The following is a 24,551-nucleotide window of genomic DNA, read 5'->3' as shown; positions in this document are numbered from 1 at the left end:
AAAAGAAAAGATAGAAAGTAGGGGGAGGTTAAGGCTGTATAAAAAAGAAGATGATTGCACCCCCCCCCCATTTCACACTCAGTCCACTCGATGACCCTTTTCTTTTGCATTTCATTCACCTAGTGAGACCCCCAACATGACCCCCCCCCCCCAACATGACACTCAGTGCCCCCTCATTCGTTGGACCCATGCTACGCCTCTAAATATCTTATTAACTGTCTTGTTCTCTTGCTTTAGAAACTGACAACACTTTTATTTGCCAGATATTTTGTAGCTACTGGTGTATTGCATGCAATGACTTTATCACAAAGAACAGTCCTTACTTTTATATTCTCAAAAAGACATCCAAGGATACGTAGCTCTTTAATAAGTGAGAAGCATGTTCCGTGTTCTTCCGACCATTAACATTAATGTGACAATCTTATAATTTGTTTGAGAGCTCATCTTCCTGTCCTACTTGTTTTCTGTGCAGTGTGGTTTGGCATGCTGCCTACAATGTACAGACATTCATTAGGCAGAGAAAAAGAACACTGAGGCCTTGAAATGATTTGATTCTATTTCAAGAATCACTATTTTTTTATTAAAAAAGTGTATTCATAGTTATCAAGTAAATAATTTGCTAGATGATGGAAAACAAAATTTGAAGACACAATAATACAATCATCAACTGGTGCCAAACTTGTTAGGGAGAGTTTCAGTTTCATATAAGATTTTTGTTTTTGATGCTACGTTGTATTAAGTATGTGTTAAAGGTACTATGTCCCATTTGCAGGCCAAAAAAATGAAAAGGTTAAATTCCAATGGCATTTGAAAGATAATACTAATTTAAAACTCCCCTTAAAAAAAGGGCCCCGGGCTTGAAAATGTCTTTAAGTGGGAAAATAATGACTATTAGTTGTCAAATCGACTTAGGAGCTATAGGGCCAATAAGTAATAGTCTTGATTTTCAGACCATTGTCCCGCATGGTCGTACGTTTTATGCTGTGCGAAGATTCAATCAGTTTAATTTTGGCCATTACAAGAAGTGGGTTATTGATGTAGACAAATCCTTTACAGCTCATTTTATGTATGTTATTACCAAAGAAGAAAAAAAAGCCAGTCAGTCACTCAATACTGACGTTAGTGTCTGACAGTGAAGTCTAGCAAGTAAACGGGTTTCATTGCATAATTTGAATATTAGGACACTGATAACGTTTAAATTTCACAGATAGGACATACATGACATATTCATAATTCCTGCAAAGTTCTATAGAATTTGAGGTTGACTGCAAAAGGGACATAATATGTTAATGCCCCTTGAACAGCTGGCTGTTGGCAGACAGTGTATGTATGATGATGTAAAGAGGAAGGTGAGAAATTAAACAAAAAGATTGGAGAAGGAGAAGGAGTGGAAGGAGAAGAAAGAAAGATAGAGGAGATCAAAAGGGAGAAGGTAGAAAGTCATGAATTTGATGAACAAATTTGTAAAGAGATAGATTCAATGGAAGCAAAGGAGAAATAAACTAAACACAGGTTCCAATATTGAGGGGATATGATTCAAGATCATTAGGAATATTATAGGAGGAGGAGGAGGAGGGGGAAGAGGAGGATGTACATAAGTTGAGAGGAATCTCTTGCATTGACCTACCGTAACCTCCATTACCTCATGAGTGAATGCAATAAGGAAACATGGTCTTGTGAAATAGTGTGCGAGCAGTGAAATGGAGAGAGAATATATTTAGCAGAGTAGCGAGGTTGTGAATTGGAATGAGGAGAAGGAGGAGGAAGAGGAGGATTTAAGTTCGAGTGGTTGTCATGGCAACATCCAGCCTCTACCTCGTGGCCTAGAAAATGACTGCTGGATATTCCTTCCTCATGAGACTGTGAGAATGTAGCAAGTGACAACCCCTTGAGGAATTCGTAAAATATGACTTAATCTGCACAGTGATGTTATGAGTCATGAATAGTTGACAATAAGGAGGTAAAGAAAAGGAAGTATAACAAAGAATAAAGGGATTATATGAATGTGGTACTGTAACCATATCTACCTTGAGTCTTTGACTGATCGGTATAATGAGTACAGGTTTTTACAATATATGGCAGGCGAGAGAAATAGTTCTATACAAATAAAAAAAGAGGGAAGGAAAAGAGGAATTGCAGTGTTACAAGGAAATCTGAAATCAAATAGTCACCAAATATAGGAGATAAGGATCCAATAAAGAACACATTAAAAGAAAAAAGAAGATAGCTGGAAAAAGACATGCATGTAGAAAGATGCTGAGTATGGTACTTGATAGTTAAAAAGGCCATCAAGGTTATCAACTCCACATAGAGGTAAACAGATTTGAAGAAAGAAAGGAAGCTATAGGGAGGACAAAGTCAATTCTATAAGCATGTATGTCAAGGTATATGTTTTGTTTCTTGTCATCAACAGGCCTGATAATTACCTGATTTTTTCCCAATTTTTTTTCTTCTTTTTTTCTTCCAGATTTTCCAGAGTTTCCCTAATTTTTTCTAGTTTTACCGATTTTTCCCAAATGTTCTTACTCAAATTGGGGGGAATAATTTTTTCCCCCTGATACCCTTTTTTTTTAACGCATGGTTGAGGAAATTTTTTTTTTTTTTTGTTGGGCTCACTATCACCCCTGCATCTACAATCTGCATAAAATATTAGGATCGCCACTCGTATTGATTGATCTGTTTTTTTTATATATTCTTTCTGGTCAAAGTCGATTCTATAAGCATGTATTTCAAGGTATATGTTTTGTTTCTTGTCATCTACAACCTGCATAAAATATTAGGACCACCACTCGTATTGATTGATCTGTTTTTATATATGCTTTCAGGCCAAAGTCAATTCTATAAGCATGTATTTCAAGGTATATGTTTTGTTTCTTGTCATCTACAATCTGCATGAAATATTAGGATCACTATGATCTGTTTTTATATAATCTTTCAGGTCAAGCTTATCCTATCATGTAAGAAAGGAAGCTATGCGCTCGAGTGATAATGGAGGCGTGTGGAGTGGGAAATCAATTACTTCTGACACTTCCCTTCTCTCTCTCTCTCTCTCTCTCTCTCTCTCTGTCTGTCTGTCTCTCTCCCTCCCCTCTCTCTCTCTCTCTCTCTCTTTGTATGACGAGCTGATTGTATACTGGACACTTTAAATGGTTGTAAGCCTCGTAGTCTTGTTGCTTACTCTACTGATCGCAGGTGATCAGTTAAGAGATGTGATATGATTTAGGATTAAACATTTACAAACAAAATAAGTAAAATATAATGTAGTATGTGCTTTAAATCATGAAGATACATATTCAACCCTTCACATTTTTATATCCTACCTCTAGTAAACTGTAATAGTCCTTCATATAATAGGCATTGCAACAAAAAGAGGAAAACTGTTGCATAAATTGTTGCATATGAATACAATTTATCAATTGAGCACTTGTGTATCACAAACCACATTTTTTTATATTTCCTATCAGAAATTGGAATTGCTATTTTTCAAAATAGGTTCTGCAAGATACATTACTGCATTGATATATTTTGGCAACAGCGCATTATTTCTTGTATAAATAGCCATGAACATAGTGACATACATTTACAATTAATTATTAAAGACAAAGCAAAATTGAAACACTTAATCTTGAAATGTAAACATGAGTGCAAGGTTTTCAGGGTAGTGCTCACTTAACCCTCTTTCAAACAAGGCTATGTTACAAATATGAAAGATAAGCAGATGTCATTATATATTCACAGTTGAAGGGTGTGCCCTTGTATTTGATATTCAGAGATCAAACAGAAGGAACATCAATTGGCTTTCAACCCTGGTTCAAGTTTGTTTCATGTTTGTGTAGGTTGACTCGGGAAGTACAGTTGTGCTATTTTAGATTTAACACACATTCAGAAGGATAAATATTATTTAATAATTATTTAGGTTTTCAGTTGGAAGGCTTTCAGTTGGAAAGTATTTTGTTTAACTGGTTTAAGTAGACTGTACATTAAATCAAATATCTACGTTCATATTTCACAAAATCACCCTGAAATTTGATGGGAAGCAAGATTAGTTTGTGACAATGGTTTTGGAATTCTTTAAAATTGCTCCTTTAATATGGTATTATGATATAAAAATATTGAGGGTAATTCATACTCTGTAGGGTGTAGAATTGTTGATGTTTTGTTGTTGATAAGAAGCATATTGCCTTCAGTATTCTCTTCTTACGACACAAAGACCTTTTTGATATTAACCCATTGCCGATAGGAACTGGGTGGCTCCTGTGTTATGTCTATGGGTATGAGAGAATTCAGCAGTCAACAGGTTAACCTTCAGAGATGTGTTACACTACTTTTCATTCTAAGCAATATACATGAACAATTCAGTGGCTTTCATAACCACATCAATCTGTTAAGTGCTACCTTTGAAGTGGAGGAAGCCTTTCCTGTAGAGAGTCACACTTGGTAGGCCTGTCCTCATCAGCTCGAGTTTGCCAAATAGCCCGCTATTTCTGATTCGGGAAATTAGCTCGAAGTTACAAATTGTGTCTTTATCAGCTGGAAACTCGAGCTTGAGAAATTAGCTCCAGAAATTTACTCAGTGCTTGTGCAAAATGCGAGTCTTCGGGCTGGTGAAGACGCAAAATGCCAAATAGTGGGCTATTTTGCAAACTAGCCCAAGATATCCTGGGAAGATTAGTGTTAACCATAATAAAACCCTGTTTATAGCACAACTTTTCATTGGCTTACCTTTTTAATAGGCCGCTATGTGCGTCTCCACCTGCCAAATAGCCCGCTATTTTGTGATCGGCCTGAATTTCCAAATCAGAAATAGCGGGCTTTTTGGCAAACTCAAGCTGATGAGGACAGGTCTATTGGCATTTTATTCTTTCACGAGAAATGCATGCATATTTCCTGTAGCGAGCCACACTTATTGGCATTTTATTCTAACACGAGAAGTGCATGCACTAAGGAATATTTGCTTGTGGCGATGTAGATGACCTATATACAATCAATCTAGTAGAACCAGGTTGCACCTTGAAAAATTAATAATTTAATAAAAATCTCTTGCAAAATGCAGAAGCTCTGTGCAGTAGTTTCAACTTGTGTATGATACGAAGGTCTTGGCTCGTGTGAAAAGCATCAATCAAAATGTCAAAGGGAGACACTTTGGAAGACTTTTTTCGATCATTTCTCTGACAGACTAAATTTTGCATGTACTGTAGGTATTTCAGACATGGTATTTTTTCTAAGTGTGTTTGATAAAAGCAAAAATAGTTACAAAGAAGAGCTACAATGAAACTTTAATCATCTAGTTTCAAAAATTCCCAGCTTGTTTCTTAAATATTTAAAAATTGAATTGATTTATGCATACATGAATAATATCTAAGGAAGGGCATTTATTAAACAAAAAGTATATATTTTTTGCAAGTAAGTATCCTAGGAAGAAGTATGCTTGAGAAGTGGAAGTGAATAGATAGCTACAGAAAGTCAGGGTAATTGGTGAGAAACAATGTTTATAGTTTATAATTGAGCAATGGGATATCCTAATTGCAGGAAAAAAATCCTTGTCATTTGAAGTTTGCAGGTATTAATCAAATCTACTGACAGAATGAGGGGTGGGGTTGGAGGGAGGGAGGAGGTGGGTGTGTGTGAGGGGGGAGGGGGGGGGGGTTAGTTCCCACTGCTCTAGCAATACCATGTTGCAGATGAATCAGTATGAAGGCTTGTTCACATATACTACGGCAAACTGTGATTGGGTGGAGTCGTTAGGTTAAACCATACTTCAGCGTACTGCTCTGTACATTTTTTAAATCTCATAGCACACAGGGTATGTGAGGATGTAATGACAAATGTCGTGCACAGCTACCTTTTCCATCTTTGCTTGCCATTTATTCAGTAGGCCTATAAAAAAACGCCATGATTTAATACAGCATATGAGAACAAAGCCCTAAAGAGCAGGCTCTACACATACATGTATACGCATAGAATTGAACATCCTGAGCATTGAGTAAATGGTCAGTGTTTTAATGTCTTCTGAAATACAAGACCATCCAAGCCAGCTAGCTCTCCAGTAATCCCAGGTCAACTGAATGAAGGTGTGGAGAATGGGTTTGATTTATTGGGCTGTCACTGCTAATCAAGAATTTTAATGGAGAAACGAGCTGTGATCCTAACGAGCTGGGATCCTAACGAGCGTAAGACTTGGAAGTGTGACACCTTGATTACCAGTGGTTTAGATGGACTGTTTAAAGGATGCAAAATTGTTTCATGATCTGACATCTTAATTCACTGAAAAATGTGGTGTACATATGCAGCCAGAAAAGTTAAACCTGCTACAGTGACACAAGAACAACAAGAATTGTAATGGAGAAAAAAGCTGTGATTCTACCGACAAGTATGTAGCATAGAACTTGATGATAGACGTGTTAGACATGCACTTGGACGCTGGTGAATTTGAATGTTAAGTTATGAGAAATTGGTTTCTTTTTTTTAAAACTTCATCAAAACAATGCGATGAATGCCAGAATAAGAATTGCTGTACCAATCAAAATATGAATATATGATTCTGTCCTTGACAACCTGCTAGAATGGTCTTTCAAAACTGACCTGAATATATCAGTCAAAATCATCCACCCTAGCAATAATCTTCGCTTATTACCAGGGATGGGAATCTCAGGTTAATTTCAAAAAATGAAAATCTAGGATATTACAGTATAATTGATGCATATCAACGTGAATAGAATTAGGATACAATCTATTCTTATTGAGGTTAAGTGTGGACTGATATTGAAAGAGCTACGTGTATTAGAGCTACCGGTACCTATACAGTGCGTCCCAGAAAAAAATGAAGCCAAGAATTATCAATGTTTTATCAAAACTTAATCACAATTATAAATTCATCTGTTTACAGCCAGAAGGGCATTAACTTTGATGTTTAAATATTGGAGTGAATGCCTTTTTGGCTCTCAGCTAATGATATACTGAACTTTTTTTTATCAACGGGTGGTTTAATATTTGAGTACAGGGCTTGCCCAGATTTGTTCGCTCATGATACATTCTCAGTCGGGTATAGGGATACCCACATTTGATTAACTGTTCGAGAAGATATTCTTAAACTTATTGGTCGGTCGCTATATCAGTTTGTGGTCCTATATGCTCCAGCAACAATGTTGCTAGGTAGGACAAACATTGTGGCTTGCCCTACTTAACGTATGCAAGTGGCATTCTGAATATTGAAATACAGTTATTTGTATTTGTAACAGGTGAATGAAAAAATTTGCAATGAGGCACTAACAAAGATTTATGCATTAAGGGAAGGCAACTTTATTATCACTCACGTTCGTCCGGGTTCGGGACGCCTACTTATCTCTTAATCCCCCGTTCCCGGACGCGTTATTTTTTTATGCGGCACAGATTGGGGCTTTTTTTAAAAAGGGGTCTTGATTTACAGACTAATACTGGTCGTGTGCGTATACTAGACAGTAAAAGTAGTAGAGGTCTGTTTTTAATAGTGTTACATGTAATCCACTACCGCATGGAAAATCATTATATCAACAATTAAAATCAAATTGGAAATCTGAAGAGGAGGCAGCACGTCAATAAGGAGAACATCACAATAATTAGTCAATAAAACTTAAACAAAGAGGAATGTTATCTAAACACATAGTTCGCGATGGATATACAAACTTCTTCGCAGCGCTAATGCGCTAGCGAACATGACTAGTCTCACGTACGTGCAGACACTATTCAGAAGGGAAAGAACGTACTTCCCATAGGTTTAACACGCGCCATGCCCCAATCTGTGCCGCATAAAAAAATAACGCATCCCGTCCGCTAGGACCGCTGTCAATGAACCTCACCGCTATCCAGCCCCTCTCTAATCCTTACTAATCTGGCGTCCCCTGACAATAGCTGACCCGTCTAGAACGCGTTAATCTGGTGTTCCCTGACAATAAAGTTGCACCCGTCTAGCTCGTGTTTAAAATACAAGATAGTAAATTTTCATAGATGAATTTTCAGTCTTGAAAGCAGAGCTAGAGCTGCAATCCTCCCGTGTTGATTGATAATAATTTGTCTAAAAAATGTGTCGCGCGCTAAAATAATAAACCTAACCAGCAACGCCTCAAGTCTTTCTACATACAGCCGCATATGAATAAAAGCTTCTTGTGCGACACTGCAAATATATAAATCATATTTAGTAGTGTCTGTATTCCCCCAACCTATTAATCAGTACTGCATTGCGTGTATCAGCAATTCGCGCAAATCAAAACATGTGGATAGCGGTCACGTGACCTAAAATGCGGTCACGTGATCTAAACCCTACAGCGCTGGTAAAGATACCACCACACTCGAAGGCCCTCGAAGCAGGCCTGCCTCGAAGGGCGCTTGCGATAAGCGAAAAAACTCGTTACAAAATCTCTGATTTTTTTATTTTAAGCGCTTTTTTTGGCGAAGCCGTTTTTTAAAACTTGGCTAAGCCACCGCGTGCTTTGGAAATATGGCTCCGATTCCGCACTTGTGACAGCAAAATTTGGCTTTTGGGGTGGATTTTTGGAAGTGACATCGGGATTTCCTTGTACTAGTGAGTGACGCTGTGTGTAGTGCAGTGCACTGATATGTAATTTGCGTGTGTTGTGGATGCTGGTTTGATATCACGATCGGATGCATGTGTGTATGCATGGCCTGGGGGTAATGCGCACGTCTTTGAGTGGTGTACATCCCCTGTGTTGTGTGTATGCATACTATGCATACGCTCGTTCTCACAGCCAACCTGTAGCCACGTTCGCATAGCCATACTCAGAACTTACAATTTTAGCACAGCAAAACAAATACGTATTTTCCCTTAAAAAAACACGTATAAATACGTTAAAAACGTTCTGCTTGGCAGCTCTGTGAAGTCTGAGTTTTATCTAAAGTCACAGCAGAAAATTCAGTGTTTTTACAAAATAAATATAGAAATAAAAATAAGGATTTACATTGCATGCATGTAGTCTACCTTACAAGTGAAGATGTAGATATGTAACTTTGCCCCCCTGTTTTACTTTTCCCTTTTGTTGATTTTTTTTATTCTATGCATAATCAGGCCTCTCGCCAAGAAATTAAAAAGGCGTGGCGCGACACGAGGGAAAATTTGACCCCGCCCCCCTGAAGAAAAAAAAATTATAAAAAATAATAAAAAAAACGTTTACAAGTATTAAGAGTAATTTGATTAATTGTTATCCCTGTATTATGTTCCGAGTCATTGTCATATTTACCCTTGCACTAAATAATCAATATGTTGGAATTTGTGAAATTTGTTATCCAATGTTACGAAGAAAAAAAAATGTATATGATCATAGTTGTTTGGATTTTTATCGAGCTAGACCAAGTCATGTATTTAAAGCTGTAATTATTTTCCTTATATTAAAAACAATATTGCATTTTCTTATTTTCACAAAAATTGCAGTACTCAAATTTCTTCGTCTTTTACTTTATATTGGAGTAAAATAAATTCTCTGTCTCAAAATGACATACACCCGTCGACTTCGAGACACCAAAGCAATTGATAGAAAGTCTGAAGAGCTGTCGACGTGTTTGTACGCCCGCGTCATTAACATGGCCAGTTCATATTTGTAATTTGCTGGAAATTGTTCTTTAAAAATGAGAAATTCACGAGTTTGAGTAGGATCTCACTATTTCATACTTATGTTAAAAATGATTGTTAAATATCATAATTTTGAGTTTTTTTTATTGCCCGATATGAAAATGCAGCCACAAATGAATTTGAAAATTTTGATTGACTGCATAGTTGCTTAGTAACCAGACATACTAGTCAGTTCATTCATGACTTATGAAGCCGCCTCTGAGCTAATGTAAACAAAAACAAAGCCATTTATGGGCCGAGTGAATGTCCTCAAGTGAATGTGACAGAGAAGAGAGCGAGAGAGAGGTTTTCCCACGCTTATCTTTTCAGGGGGGGGGGGGGGGGGAGGGGATAACTTCACGAAACAGACAGCGCAATAGAGAGAGAGAGAAAGAGAGGGGAATGTCTGATGGAGAGCGCGCAAACATGAAAGGGCTTGGCCGCCAAGAAGGGATCGGAGCTGAACAAGGGGGAGACATTAGCATTTTGATAAGATTGGATTATGTCCGCATTATGTATCATCGACCAAGGCCACGTGATGAGTGATGGCTCACTCGTAGTTGGTAGTTGTAGTTGGTTTCTCAAATAAATAACAGATAGTAATGAAATGTCCAGAATGAGTGAAGTGAAGTTGTGGATCTATCTTTGCCTTCACGTTGGTTTTACTTTTCCCTTTTCAATGCATTTTCGTATTTATTTAGTCGCCCTTTTTACCTGCGGCTGCCATCTTTCCGTCTCCCGATCCTTTCTTTCTTCTTGAACTCTAATATTTCTTTATTTATATCTTCATCACCAGGCGCGTACGCAGTGAGGGGAGGGGGAACCCCCCCCCCCCTCATTTGTTTTTTGTGTGTGCTTATGGGTGACCAAAAAAACATCAAATCCTGGACACACACAAAAAAATGTGCTCTTACCCCCCCCCCGTCTGTCATTGCTAACTTTTCGGCGCAATTTACCCCCCCCCTGCGAAAAAATCCTGCGTACGCCCCTGTTCATCACTTACTTCATCTAATTTTGCAATTCCATCTCTTAGATTTTTTTTTCAATGATTAATATGATAACGTTATTATATCGTTTTTTCAGACTTTCATTGAAATTAGAAATTTGAATTGTGTTCAAAACTGCGAATTCATTCCCAATTTCTTTATCTTGAAACTTAATTTTTTTTTTCTTCACCTACTTTATCTGCCCCCTCTAATTTTGTAATTCCACCTCTTTAAAATAATTTTTTTTTTTTCTTCAATTATTAAAATACAAACTTAATTTGTGACCCGGCACCACAAAACCAACAAAAAGTCGCAAAAAATTATTTTCCTGATTTCATCTGATTATGAAAGAAGAAGTTCTCCTCATTGAAATGGTATATTACTTGTCCAAATTGAAGCTTCCTAACCCTTTCAATTTAGTGAATGAAAAGAGCTGGTGAGGGAGGTTACTGGTATTAAATTGTGAGAAAGAGGGCTTTAAAGTTTGGGGCTATTCAAGCATGCGGAGCAAGCAAACCACAGGGAAATCAATAGAAGGGTGAATCAAAAGGCCATAGCAACCACTATGAAGAGATTTTCAGATTAGGCTGAAATTTGGCCTGATGGTCAAACATAGTCTGTTCATTATGTTTCTGAGGTTTCAATGTGTGGACTTAAGTCTTTCAAAAGTTATTATGTTGTAAATGTATAGAGTTGTAATTGGACAGATTAAGTGAACTGCAACATAGTGCCGAGACACCTGCACTAGACAATGCCTATTCATGGTGGACCCGGAGTCTTTTTGTTCCCCCCTTACATAACACTGCTTGTCACCTATCTTGTTTTGTATACATCTGGGCAATTATTTGTAACCACATTATGAACTTGCTTTATACCTAATTCCCATACTGTTTTCTTTCTCACAGGAGGTTCAGAGTATTTTTACTATGACTTGCTCTTTCATTTCCAGTAGCCATCCTGATGATAATTAATGGAAGCAATTCATAAATACCAGCCAGAAAGTGGTATAAAAATAAAGAAAGGCAGGAGACACACAGTAAAGACACCAACATAGAATAACGAAAAATAGAAAGAATGAGAGAGAGAGACAGAGAGGGAAAAGAAGGGGGAGAATTATGATAGCTGTAAGCAAAATGATGATATCAAGAGTGTGAATGTGTGTTTACAATAAGAACTTGATTTCAAAACTCTTATGGGAGAATAAATTTGGAAGCACAGAAATGAAAACAAAATTATTTAGGGAATGTCACAACTCTTTCTCATCCTGTATCACAAGTTTAAAAATGCAACAACTCTCTCTCATCCTTTATCACAAGTTTGAAAATGCAACAACTCTTTCTCATCCTTTATCACAAGTTTAAAAATGCAACAACTCTTTCTCATCCTTTATCACAAGTTTGAAAATGCAACAACCCTTTCTCATCCTTTATCACAAGTTTGAAAATGCAACAACTCTTTCTCATCCTGTATCACAAGTTTAAAATGCAACAACTCTTTCTCATCCTTTATCACAAGTTTAAAAATGCAACAACTCTTTCTCATCCTGTATCACAAGTTTAAAATGCAACAACTCTTTCTCATCCTTTATCACAAGTTTAAAAATGCAACAACTCTTTCTCATCCTGTATCACAAGTTTAAAATGCAAAAACTCTTTCTCATCCTTTATCACAAGTTTGAAAATGCAACAACTCAAGCTACTCGAAGTCGTTAACGGAGAATATAAGACGAACGCAAATCTGGAACTCGGATGTAAAAGCGGATACAAACAAAATGGCGCGCCGCACTGATTGCTATAACGGACCAATCACAGCCCGCGTAGCACGACCCGTTAGCAACGACCGACCATTTCCGGACTACGATAATTTCGCTCGGGAAAAGTGATCAAATTTTGGAAGAGACCGAAGGCTGTGCGAAAAAAACTGGTCTAGAAAAACCGTTTAAAACACATCTTCTACTATGTTTTAGACTTCCAAATTTTGATACTAGGTACAGAAAAGACCACTCTTTCAGAAAATGCAAAAAAACAAAAATCTATTTTTTTTACCTAAATTGACATTTTAGCTGATTACGGAGAATCGCTGGTTGCGACTTTTTGTTGGTTTTGTGGTGCCGGGTCACATTTTATCATATATTTTTTTCTCGGAATTGCATTTAAATTGGGGAGGGTGTGCATTACGAAGGCGCGTAACGATGTTTAATATACGCGATGTTTTGGAACTTTGGTGTTGATTGACATGACTCGCCTCATTTCAGATAAGCAATCGACCTAATATACAGTGCGCCTCAGAAAACACGAAGCCGAGAATTGTCGATGTTTTATCATAACTCAATCATAGTTATAATTAATAAATGACACATATTGGTAAAGCTTAGATCCTCTTCAGTGATGCAACTCTTATGCATATTTCACGAATGAGCGATTAAAAAACAATTTGAAGACATGCAGGGTCCTATGGTAAGGCATTAATCCTCATTACCAGGTCCCTCGGAGAGAACCTAAAGCCGTCGGCCGTCTGGTTGCTTTCTTAGCAGTCAGGTAAAATAACCACCACCACAGGGTATCAAAAAGTCATTTGGCGAACGGTATCTGAATTTCTAGAAAATTCACTTTCTGCCCTTTCATAAATTAAACCTCGGCTCAATCAGAAAAAATGAGCCAGGAATAACAAATTTCTGTTTGTTTAAAGTAATGCTAGCACTTCCATAATTTGATTAAACGAATTCGTTTTCACTGGCTGCCTGCCGTAGCAACAAACAGAGTTATGGAAATAATGGAAATGCAAGCATTTATTTAAACAAACGGAACTTTGTTATTCCTGTACAAATATGTGTCATTTATTCATTATAATTTTGATCAAGTTATCATAAAACATCGATAATTCTCCGTTTCGTTTTCTCATGGGACGCACTAGCTAAAGAAAGTGTTGATTAAAGAAAGAGAGATAGTACGTGGTAGAGAGATAGTGGTAGAGAGAGATTAGAAAGGTGACTGGATGAGAGAGAGAGAGTAAGAGGGCTAACAAAAAAAGGGGGGCGTAGAGAGGGCCTGGAGAGAAAGATAACAGATAAGAAAGGAAATTGTGTTGATTTGAGATACAGATGTATTACCCGAATTAAAAAGGAGTATTGTTGGATCTGTTTTTGTTATCATAACAAAAATTCTCCTCACCATTGTCCAGTCGCAACAACGACATACAAATAATGACAGATTTATTATGACATTCCCGCCACAAGTCGGCGCTCTCAGAACAAAGGCGTAGGCTGACAATCGTAAATATCGCGGTCTGTCTGAACTTGGGTGTTGATTACAACATTTCCAAGATACGGTTATCAATCCAACTTTCTAGTACTTCATTTGTGCCTATTCATTGTACCCACGAAAAGATCGATAGAAATGTCAGAATGTCTATTACCCTTCCCAGGGTTCAATGGGCGGCACAGGGTATGCAAATTATAAATTGTTCTAGCGCTGCTGGTCGCTACAACTACAAGGCGGCCACAGCCTACGTATCACTCATTCAAAATCAGTTTTCATAAGACCAAACCTCCAAAATAGATGACATATAAAAAATACATAACAGTCTCGTAGAGTAAATATTTCAAAGAACAAAACATGCATGTCTACGTCCCTCTACCTCTCTCTCCCTCTCTCTCTCTCAACCTCAAACAACGGACCTCTGCATTGATTGTGATTCACACAGTTTTCATTTCATTTACATTTCATTTAAAATGGGGAAAGCCTTCCGATCGCTGGAAGGAAGGAATTTTACTGGCAAGGTGATTAAACGAGTTCTTGCCCCTCTTAGCGCGACAAATAGAAACCCTATTCCTCTCAAGAATTATGTAATATTATGTAAGATAATCCCCCCATTCTTGCCCCTTTCATTGGGGACCCGTTTGGGACGCTCGCGTTCTCTAAACAAAGGAGGGTACGCGATGAATGGAGAAGGTTTTAATCCCCCATACCTTACGCGTTAAGGACAGTCGCGTTCTGCTAACAAAGGAGGGGACGCGATCGTCCTGAACCCGGACGAACGCGAGTGATAATAAAGTTGCCTTCCCTAAATTGGATTACATTACGAAATTGGCCTATTGCTCTGCAGACCATTTGATACAACAACTGAGTTTAAAATTCAACCATGGACCAAACTCTGTATATCTAGTTATCTACCCTATCCTCACTCTAAACCTAAGCCAAGACCATTTTGCAAACCCTAACCCTATCCCTACATGTATATCTTTGACATATAATATACAAAAGATCCTAGAGCAAATGTTGCCAGTTTGAAAGCTAATGGATATATGCTCTGAAAAGTGGGTGATCATGATTATAACTAAGTATTGGAAAATCATTGTCTGTCATAACGTGGAGTTTTTACTTTACCCCAAATTTAATGTATAAATGATTCTGAAATACTCTCTCTGTAAGCACTTTAAAATAATCTCTAGTCATGAAAACTGTGTTTGTGTGATACATGAGACAGCAAGTGCTACATGTAGTTTAGCTCGAAAATAATATTTGACTTCACCTCTGCAATAATACCCTTTGTTGATATATTATTTTCCCTCAGGGCGATGCGCTTCAATACCAAATATTATCCCTTGATGGAAATATAATTCCTTTGGCAGTCTGACAAGTGTTTCATTACACTGCTCTGTACCGAATAACTGCTTATTAATAGCCAGCAGGCTTACTCAATTTGATCTGGTTAGAACTACAATGGCATTAACTCTTGTACTTTAACACAGAGTTAAGACCCTTATTGCTCTGAACAGACAATATTCAATAGCATTCACTCGTTGAGGCAAGAATTCTCACATTGCTTGTGACACGATTGTACCGTCTGATGCCATGGCAACCATGCTATAATGTTTTCACTTTATACAAACCTAATGTTATGAAAACCAATCTATAGATACGTGGTGCGTGTGAATGAAGTCAATACATCATTGTTCCTTCTACAAAACTCGAGCTTTTATTTTTTAGTATTCCTGTATTAATGTTAGACATTCATTAATGAAAGGGTAATATTTTTTACATTATGTGTGCATTTGCAAATATATTGATTAGTTTATAATCAATGGATATTGTGCCATTAAAAAATCAATATCAACTCAAGGTAAAATTCAGTTACATATGACTCAATATCAGTCACAAAGTTGGTTATTTCCTGATTTTAAAGGATACATTAGTTATCATGGGAGGGAGGTTACAGATTCAAAACTGTACTGGAATACGGTTTTGAAATATTGAATTCCAATCATAAATATCTTGATAATCATACAGGCGATTTGCATGTAAAATTTGTAGGATTCCTGACTGACCTAAAGGTTTATAATTATGATTGCAGCATGAGATAAATCATTGATTTTATTTTGGATCCGAGGCTAAGTTACCCCTTCCCTTTAAAGTATTTGCCTATCTCATGAAAGAGGTTGTTATGAATGAAAGATGATTCATTTTGTTAAATTTAGCAAGAATTGCTTGTCAGTAGAAAAAAAAAACCCTAAGTGATATCTGAGTACAACAGGATTTAATTTAGACATTAATGCTTTAAAGATATATCACAACCTTACAAGAAATAGATATCATCAAAATAAAGTGAACTGCACAAAATGCCCCACATTTTTAACATGGTAAAAAAAAAATTCTTTACAGATAATAAACAAATACAAATGCCCAAAACAAACAAACAGACAAAAATTGCATGGAACCGGACTACATTTCCCATTAAGTATGGATGGATGTATGTTACAAATGATAATGAATTTAAGGCTAATTCGTAAAAAGAGGTTTATGAAAAGGAGTTCTGGTACTAAAGACTATATGTATAACAAGGAAAATTGCTTTAAAAAAAAAAAAACAGAGTTGAGACATCATTATGAACGTTATTTTCTTCCAGATCAGAGCCGCAAACCTTGATGTGATCGGTTTCCAGGAGGTGAGGGCAGACGAAGACCCCAGCCTCCCCAATCGGCGACGTCGAACCCAGGTCGATGAACTCCAGGAGCTGTTGCTACCCGAGTACAAGTGGTCTACCTTCCAGCTGGGTCATGACATGCATTCACCAAAAGATGGCGCCCTTCAAGAATGGCAGCATGAAGGTATGATCCTGGCATAGTTATGTTTTGTGTGGAAGTGGAATAAGTCTTTTGCCCAGGATTGAATGAGGTGAATAATGTAAAATTATCTAAGGTCATAAAGGCAATCCTGTTGGCTGGTAAATGAAATATTACATCACCCAAAATTCCAGGTTCTGGGAAGAGCTTGAGACTATCGATGTTGTGAGATTTGAAAAAATCTTTCTGTGAATGATTTACCTCGATGTAAATTTAATGAACTGTGGCATTTGGGCTGCACTAAATGCTTAATCAATGCCTAAAGTTTGAATGTTTATAGACAAGTTTTAAAAAAAGTAGATTTTTTTGCATTTGGTAGATGTTTCTACATATGTGTAAATCTGTGACTTTGAATAGATCACAGTGCTCTTTATTATGCTACAATAATTTTTTTATGATTTATGGAGCTCTAGAGGGATATTTTCTTTAAAAATATGTATTTCATTGTCTTATGGAATAACATTCATGCCTTTAATAGTTTGTATAAATTTGTTTCAACTGTAGATGGCAGCTTTGAAGAAAGAGACAAAACTCTCATTCAGTAGCGGAATTATAAAAAAGAGGCAGCTATGAAAATTGACTTTGACTGTAGAATCAGAACAATTTCAAAGTCATTTATATTTCAATCAATATAATCTAATCATCTAAATCAAGATATTTGATTTATGACCTGAATATCTGGGACCTTTTATTATTAACATGTGATAGATTCAAATCTATGGTAACTTGATATTAATTGCAACTCTCTTTTTAAGGCATCAGAGTTTGTATTTTTGTTGGTGGATCAGTTCAAGGACTTGCGATCAATGAAGTGCCATATATATAGTTGTAAAAATGTTTGCCACCCTTTGGTTGTTCCTCATGGGTAAAAATTCTTTGGCTCACAACATGATTTTATGTTGTCTATTGAGAGCCAGAAGGGCATCAACTCATGTATGGTTTTAGACAAACTTTATGCCCTAGAGCTCTAGACAGACGCTGAGTGATTTCAAGTTGGGTGTTAGTGTTTAGAGCAGTCAAGACTCAAGAGCTCATAAATCTAGCTAAAAATTTGCTGATGAAATTAAAAGCCTAATACTGATATCAATATCGATAGCTTAAAACTAACACCGAACTGGAAATTAAAATTTGCTTAATCCCTCGGGGCTAGTGTTAGTGAATAGGACATTTGTACGTAAAATATTAACACCAGCCACAAAGGTCGGTTCAGCGGACGACTAAATCAATAACATTAGCAGGCCTGATAAAAACCTGATTTAAATCGGTTTCCCTATTTTTTTATTTTTCCCGATTTTTTTCCCGATTTAAATTTTTTTTTTTTTAAATCCAGATTTTTTTTTGATTTTTTTTTTTTACCAATTTTTTTCTTTCTTCTTCCATATTTTATCCTGATTTTCCCGCTTTCCCTCTCTACTGTTCCCTATTTTGCCCTATTTTGCCCTATTTTTTTCCCAATTTACCCAATTTTGTCCTAATTTTCTTACTCGAAAGGGGGGAATGTTGTTAGATGCCATTTTTCCCCCCGCGAATCCCCTTTTCTTTTTCTTTTTTTTACTCAAGGGGGGTTGGTTGAGGGGAAAACAAAAAACCTATTTTTTTTTTAGTGCTCACTATCACCCCTGCATTAGCTACCGGAATTGACGATATTTAGAGGGCAAACCCTTAACACCAGCTATTTTGGTGTTTAGGGCTGGTGTTGGTCGTTATAAAACACTAACACTAGCCTTAATCACCCAACTTAAAATCACTCAATGTACGAATTAATTAAGAACCCATCCTCAATCCTCACCACGGTACTGTTTAGTCTGTAAATTTGCATTGTTCCCAGCACAGGTCTAGCCCTTCTCAGCAGGCACCCCATACTCAAGTCTCAGAAACAGGACCTGTCCCACCACTCCAGGACCGACAAGATCAAGAGGAAGGTCCTTCATGTCACCCTGATGGTCCGTGGGTACGAGGTTGTCGTCTCTGTGGTCCACTTCTCGTACGACAAGTGGCAGCAGTGTAACAATGTGGCAGAGATCATGGAGTATATCCGAGGTAAGTGGTTACTTCATGAAAACACAGTGAAAATTTGATGGTTAATGGGTTTGAGGTTGTCGTCTCTGTGATACACCTCTCTTACGACAAGTGGCAGCAGTGTAACAATGTGGCAGAGATCATGGAGTATATCCGAGGTAAGTGGTTACTTCATGAAAACACAGTGAAAATTTGATGGTTAATGGGTTTGAGGTTGTCATCTCTGTGGTACACCTCTCTTACGACAAGTGGCAGCAGTGTTACAATGTGGCAGAGATCATGGAGTATATCCGAGGTAAGTGGTTACTTCATGAAAACACAGTGAACAATTGATGGTTAATGGGTTTGAGGTTGTCGTTTCTGTGGTACACCTCTCTTACGACAAGTGGCAGCAGCGTAACAATGTGGCAGAGATCATGGAGTATATCCGAGGTAAGTGGTTACTTCATAAAAAAAATCATGACCCCCCCAATATATCAAGAGTAAGACAAGCCTAAATTCCTGTTGAAGCCTAAAAACATTCAGTGGCCAATTGGTCTGTGTGTGTGTGGTGTAGTACAATAAATGCTCTTTTGTTCTTCTTCTTTTTTTTCTTCTTCTTCTTCTTCTTCTTCTTCTTCTTCTTTCTTCTTCTTCTTCTTCTTCTTCTTTTTCTTCTTCTTCTTCTTCTTTTTCTTCTTCTTCTTCTCCTTCCTTTTTTTCTTCTTCTTTCCTTCTTCTTTCCTTCTTCTTCTTTTTTTCCTCTTCTTCTGATTTCTTCTTCTTCTTTCATTCTTTTTTTTCTTCTTCTTCTTTTTCCTCTTCTCTTCCTTTTTTTCTTCTTCTTCTCCTTCTGCTCCCTCTTCTTCTTTTTTTTTTCTTCCCCTTCTGCTCCCCCTCTTTCCACCCCTCTCTATCTCTTCTTCTTCTTCTTCTTCTCCTCCTTCTCCTTCTTCTTCTTCTTCTTCTCCTTCTCCTTCTCCTTCTGCTTTCCCTCTTTCCACCCCTCTCTACCTCTCCTTCTTCTTCTTCTTCACCTTTCTCTTCAAACCCAGATCTGGTTATATTTTTGATGGTCATGTTCCCTTCTATCATTCAAACATTCTTAAAGGTCTTAAAGTTTTCATTTCTTACTTTCCCTTCATCATTTTGCTTTTCCACTATCATTTTGCTTTTTAGCTTTCATATGTTTTTTCTGCTAAGATGTTATAATTTTAGGACTGCATACTTAAGATATAAACAAGGGCTTCCTGTAAACTGAAATGTCTCCCTCTAATGGCAAAGGCAACAAGTATTGCTCCTTCTCTATACAGACCTGTCATTCACTATAATAGCCATGCTTGCAATACTCTGACAAATCATACTTTTGATGGAGTTAACATTAAATTGGAAGTCACAAGGGGGAAGGGGGGGGGGCAGGAAGGGTCAATGTTGGTGCTCTAGTTGACGTCAGTTGTTTGAAAGGGGGTCATGAAATTCATGTACCTCAAATTCATCAATTTGTCTTCCGGCCACTCCTCTATCATCCGGAGCCCCTGACAAATCTCTGTCACACTTTCTTATGTCATGTGACAAGTATAACATCTTTACTCCTACGCATATCACTAAATAGTTCTATCATTCTGATTTGTAAAACACTTCCATCCTCTGCTTCTTCTGTTTACCTACCCTGTGCACTATCCAGCTTTTCCCCTGTTGTGTTCTTGTCCATGCCAGGGGAATGATTTAAACTAATAATAATTCAGTCAAAGACTCTCATACTGCAAATTAAAATTCTATTGTAATCTAAATCGGCTCGAAATTATGTGGACTATGTATCATTGTATTGATTTAGATTTATTACCTATATGTACATTGTTTTTGGGGGGCAGGGGAGAAGTTTCTCAGTTATTTGTTAAAACACAATTAAGTTTTAATGACTGATGATATTTAGAATCAATAAACTCTCAATTCTAGTAAAATAAACTCTTTTGATAGATGCCATGAAGTCAGAAACCTTTCTTATTGCTCCCTTCAGATATAAAAAAAAAAAAGGTCAAACGTTCAGATACAGAAGTTTCTCAGTTATTGTAAAAATCACAATTAAGTTTTAATGACTACGAAAATATTTTGAATTAATAACCCATTTCAATTCGAGTAAAAAAAAAAAACTCTTTTAATAGATGCCTTGAGGTCAGAAACCTTTCCTATAGCTCCCTTCCAAAAAAATTGTCAGATACAGTAATATGTTACTCTCCCCCATCATTATCAGCATTTGTTGCAAATCCCGTTTATCTTGTGTCCTTAATGGTCCATTAGTTAGGCAAACTGAGGCAAAGGAGGAAAAGCAAAGTCCCTGTTATCACTCCTATTTCCTCCTCATGATGCATCAGCTCGAGTTTGCCAGATAGCCCGTTATTTTAACGATCCCGATCGCAACTTAACCAGTTAATTTGTGTCTTCATCAGCTCGCAGTTGCTATTAGCGGGATATTTGGTAGAGAAAATATCGCTTTCCAATATTGTTTCCAAAATATCCCATTATTTGGGAAATAGTGGGCTACTTTGCGCCCGTCCGAGCTAGTTTGTGATAAGCGTATCGGTCTGGTGAAAACGCAATTTTAAGCTTCAGGATAATATCCCGATTCCGAAAAATAGCGGGTTATTTGCAAACTTGAGATGATGAAGACAGGCCTCATGAACTTCTTCAACTGCATCATACCTTTATTCCCGACATCAAAACCACTCTGTAATTTATGATCCTCGTTAACGGCAGCTTGTGGGCTACTTGCTTCCAAATGTCAGGCACTCATAGGGCTTTAAAAGACAGAAATACCGGCGTTGAATTTGTCAAGCTTTGCTTGCAGATTCGACCAGACCGGCTCGTCGTTTATCCCCTTTGTCTAAATATATACGTGAGGAATTACTCTGATATACGGTGAGGAATTATCACTTGTGATCTGAGACGTCAGAACCCATCTTCTCTAATGGTTGACAAAGTCCATATGGCCTTTGGTGTAGTCACCCTGTTCTTTTCTTTTCTTTTGAGTTTGGAGCGGAAACCATTTCTGTAAATTGTACCATTTCTAGGAAAATTCATTTGATAAGTGTGTCGGAAATAACTGGATAAGGTAGTTTTTCCATGTACAAAATATTGTTAGGCAGTGCTCTTTTCTGGAAGTGTGAAAATGTTGAATAACAGCTGAGGAGAAACTTTTGCCATGTCCTGGGAAGAGGGGGATTTGACCCAGCTTCCAATGCAACCTTCAAATGACCTTCAAAAGAGTATTAATACCATAAACTAAGAAAGGATGTACTTTCCTATATTTATACTGCAGGGTTTTATTGTACAGATCATAAATGACAGACCTCTCTTAACAATGCATACTTTCTGCCTTAAACATTATGAGGAGGATGTAACTGTTAGTCTGGCTAAATGTTTAATTTCTAAATTGGAGATTCATGAATGTCTCTCAAGTAATCGCATATTTGATGTCTTTTTACCTCACATAGCACTTTGGGAATATTACAGACTAGAAATTTTTTTTTTTTTTTTTGGAGGGTGTTAACTTCCATTTGACCTTGAAGGAAAGAATGGCTAGTGCCAAAGAAACTCATTATTGTGTATTCAAGTTTTCTGTAAAGGCATTAGGAAAAGGCTTTGTGAGTTCCTGCCCATGCATTTATGCATCGCCATATTAAAATGGACAAAATGACTTTGACCCTATGGGAATGCATTCCAAGAATTCTTCAATTTCAAATCTCTCTCTGATAAATTGGAATTGGACATTAGATTTAAAGAGAAGGTTGAGTTCTGGGAAGAGGTGAAAAATAATTTGTGAGCGTTATCATTGTTATTATGCAAGTGTGGAAGAACATTAGATAAAGCATGTTCCCTGAAAAGCATGGCTCTTCAAATGCCTTCATATTCTAAATATGTCGTAGAAATCGGGACAGATTTTTACGCCACGTGTTGGTGTAGTCCCATATACATCTTTGTGTGTACAGTGTTTGTAACTTTACCAAGCCTTGGCCAAATTTCATATCATTTAGATGATTCCAGAACCTTGCAATACACACGAATACTTATATACTAGATGATCAACCTTTTCTGGTCGATTCCACACCATTTCTTTCACAATGCAATCGCATGACCAGAACTCACATTTATCTTTAAGTTCAGTGGACTGAGGTGGATTCAAGAGTATGATGACTCTATAAGGAAAATCAAACTTGTGAAGAAAGTAAGGCGTCACTGAGAGAAACATACATGGAGATTTAGGGGAAAAACAAGATAATATTTGTGGCTCTCGAAGAAGATTTCCATGCTTCACAAGAGTGACATACTGTAAGCTTCAGAAGATCAGAAAATGAATAATAATTCTCTTTTAACTTATCTATGTGCGTTTTATCTTATTTCATTAAGTTATAAAAACACAATCAAATCAGGTTATTAACTTGATATCAATCAGGTTCTAAATAATAATGATAATGATAATGGCTTCTTATATAGCGCACATGTCCGCCACGTCGTGACGCTCCTGGCGTTGCTCGATCATTCTAAAGCCCAGAATATATCTCAGGATATTGCTTATGCAAAGCTTAAGCTAGATGGATGCTAGAATCTTGTGAAGAAAGAAATTTATTGTACAATCTATAGACCTCAGAACTGACGTATATGACTTGTTTTGTGAAAGCTTGGTAAACAAATACTGGTAGTACATAAAAGATGAGACCTTGAAGATCCCAGATTTTATTATTTTTTCAAATCTACCATTTTTTTGCTTTTTAAACATTTTTTAGGGTATAACAACTTATTTCTCAAATTTCAATCAAGCGATCACTGTTTTTTAACTTTGTTTTATGTGGCACTGTATCTATGATATGTTGGGCTCTATAGTAACGAGACATTGACATCCGCCAGACATAATATCTCAAATACTTGAGCCTTGAAATTTTGATGGAGCACATTTATAATGATTGTGTTGTTAATCATTCTCGGGTCTGAGTAACAAGCCCAAGTAAATATTTGTTTTATCCTTCCCCACTCGTCTGTCATATTTTAGCTATATATCTTTCTCTATGTCACATGAATCAACTCTGAGCAGCAAAAGCTACATTTAAGTCCCATACAAGAACTGATCCTGATTATTTTCATGTTATGTTCAAAGTTCAAGTTGGGAGAAAAACATACCTTTAATTCCTTATGTCAGCATAAAACAAAAGATTCATTCACATATTTGGGGTACAGAAATCTAAATGTTTTGGGGAAGAAAATTTACTGGCCCCACTTTGATACAAATTATTGAACATAATGTGATTTTAGGCATATTTTAGTCATATTTTATCATTCAATTATTTTGGTTGTACACAAGTACTCATCAATGATATTTAGAGATTATATGAAAACTCATTAAAATGAAATCACACCTTTGAAGTTTCCTCTGATCCTTGTTTATATTGAAAAAGAATTATTTAGGAGGTGGAGTAACCAATTTTGTTTAACATAAACATTCAAATATTAATTGCAGTACCTCAAATTGTCAGAAATTAAGTGATGTACTCTTGGGATATTCATGATTCATGTGACTTTCAGAAATATTATGCCATGGAGCCAAAATTCAGTTGTTTGTTTGTATGTTAGTGTGAGAGAGAGAGATAGAGAGAGAGAGGAACTATTGTACTGCTCAAGTTTTTCATCAATTTTGACAATGAGAGTATTATATATACAGTACTTAGTATATGTTGCTTTAAGATCAGACGACATCCAAAGATTAAGTAGATTAAGAAGCAGGAATATATAGAGCCTTCCGCTTGAGACTGAGAGTCTTGTGCAAAATAACAGAACAACTTGTAAGCCATCAAAATCT

At 36.9% G+C, this 24,551-nt stretch overlaps 1 protein-coding gene across 1 annotated transcript in view; it reads left to right on the top strand.

Annotated features, from left to right (window-relative positions):
- The window catches only part of LOC100889507, a 45,154-nt gene that overhangs the window by 7,138 nt on the left and 13,465 nt on the right, over nt 1-24,551 (top strand). Inside the window, exons 3-4 of the mRNA XM_011662651.2 lie at nt 16,489-16,690; nt 18,539-18,745. Of these exons, the coding sequence (XP_011660953.2) occupies nt 16,489-16,690; nt 18,539-18,745 (409 nt within the window). The remainder of the gene's footprint in view (nt 1-16,488; nt 16,691-18,538; nt 18,746-24,551) is intronic.

This window comes from Strongylocentrotus purpuratus, unplaced genomic scaffold (assembly GCF_000002235.5).
Source record: "Strongylocentrotus purpuratus isolate Spur 01 unplaced genomic scaffold, Spur_5.0 spur5_contig_838, whole genome shotgun sequence".
NCBI classification, from domain to species: Eukaryota; Metazoa; Echinodermata; class Echinoidea; order Camarodonta; family Strongylocentrotidae; genus Strongylocentrotus; species Strongylocentrotus purpuratus.
This window is presented reverse-complemented; position numbering and strand designations above follow the sequence as displayed.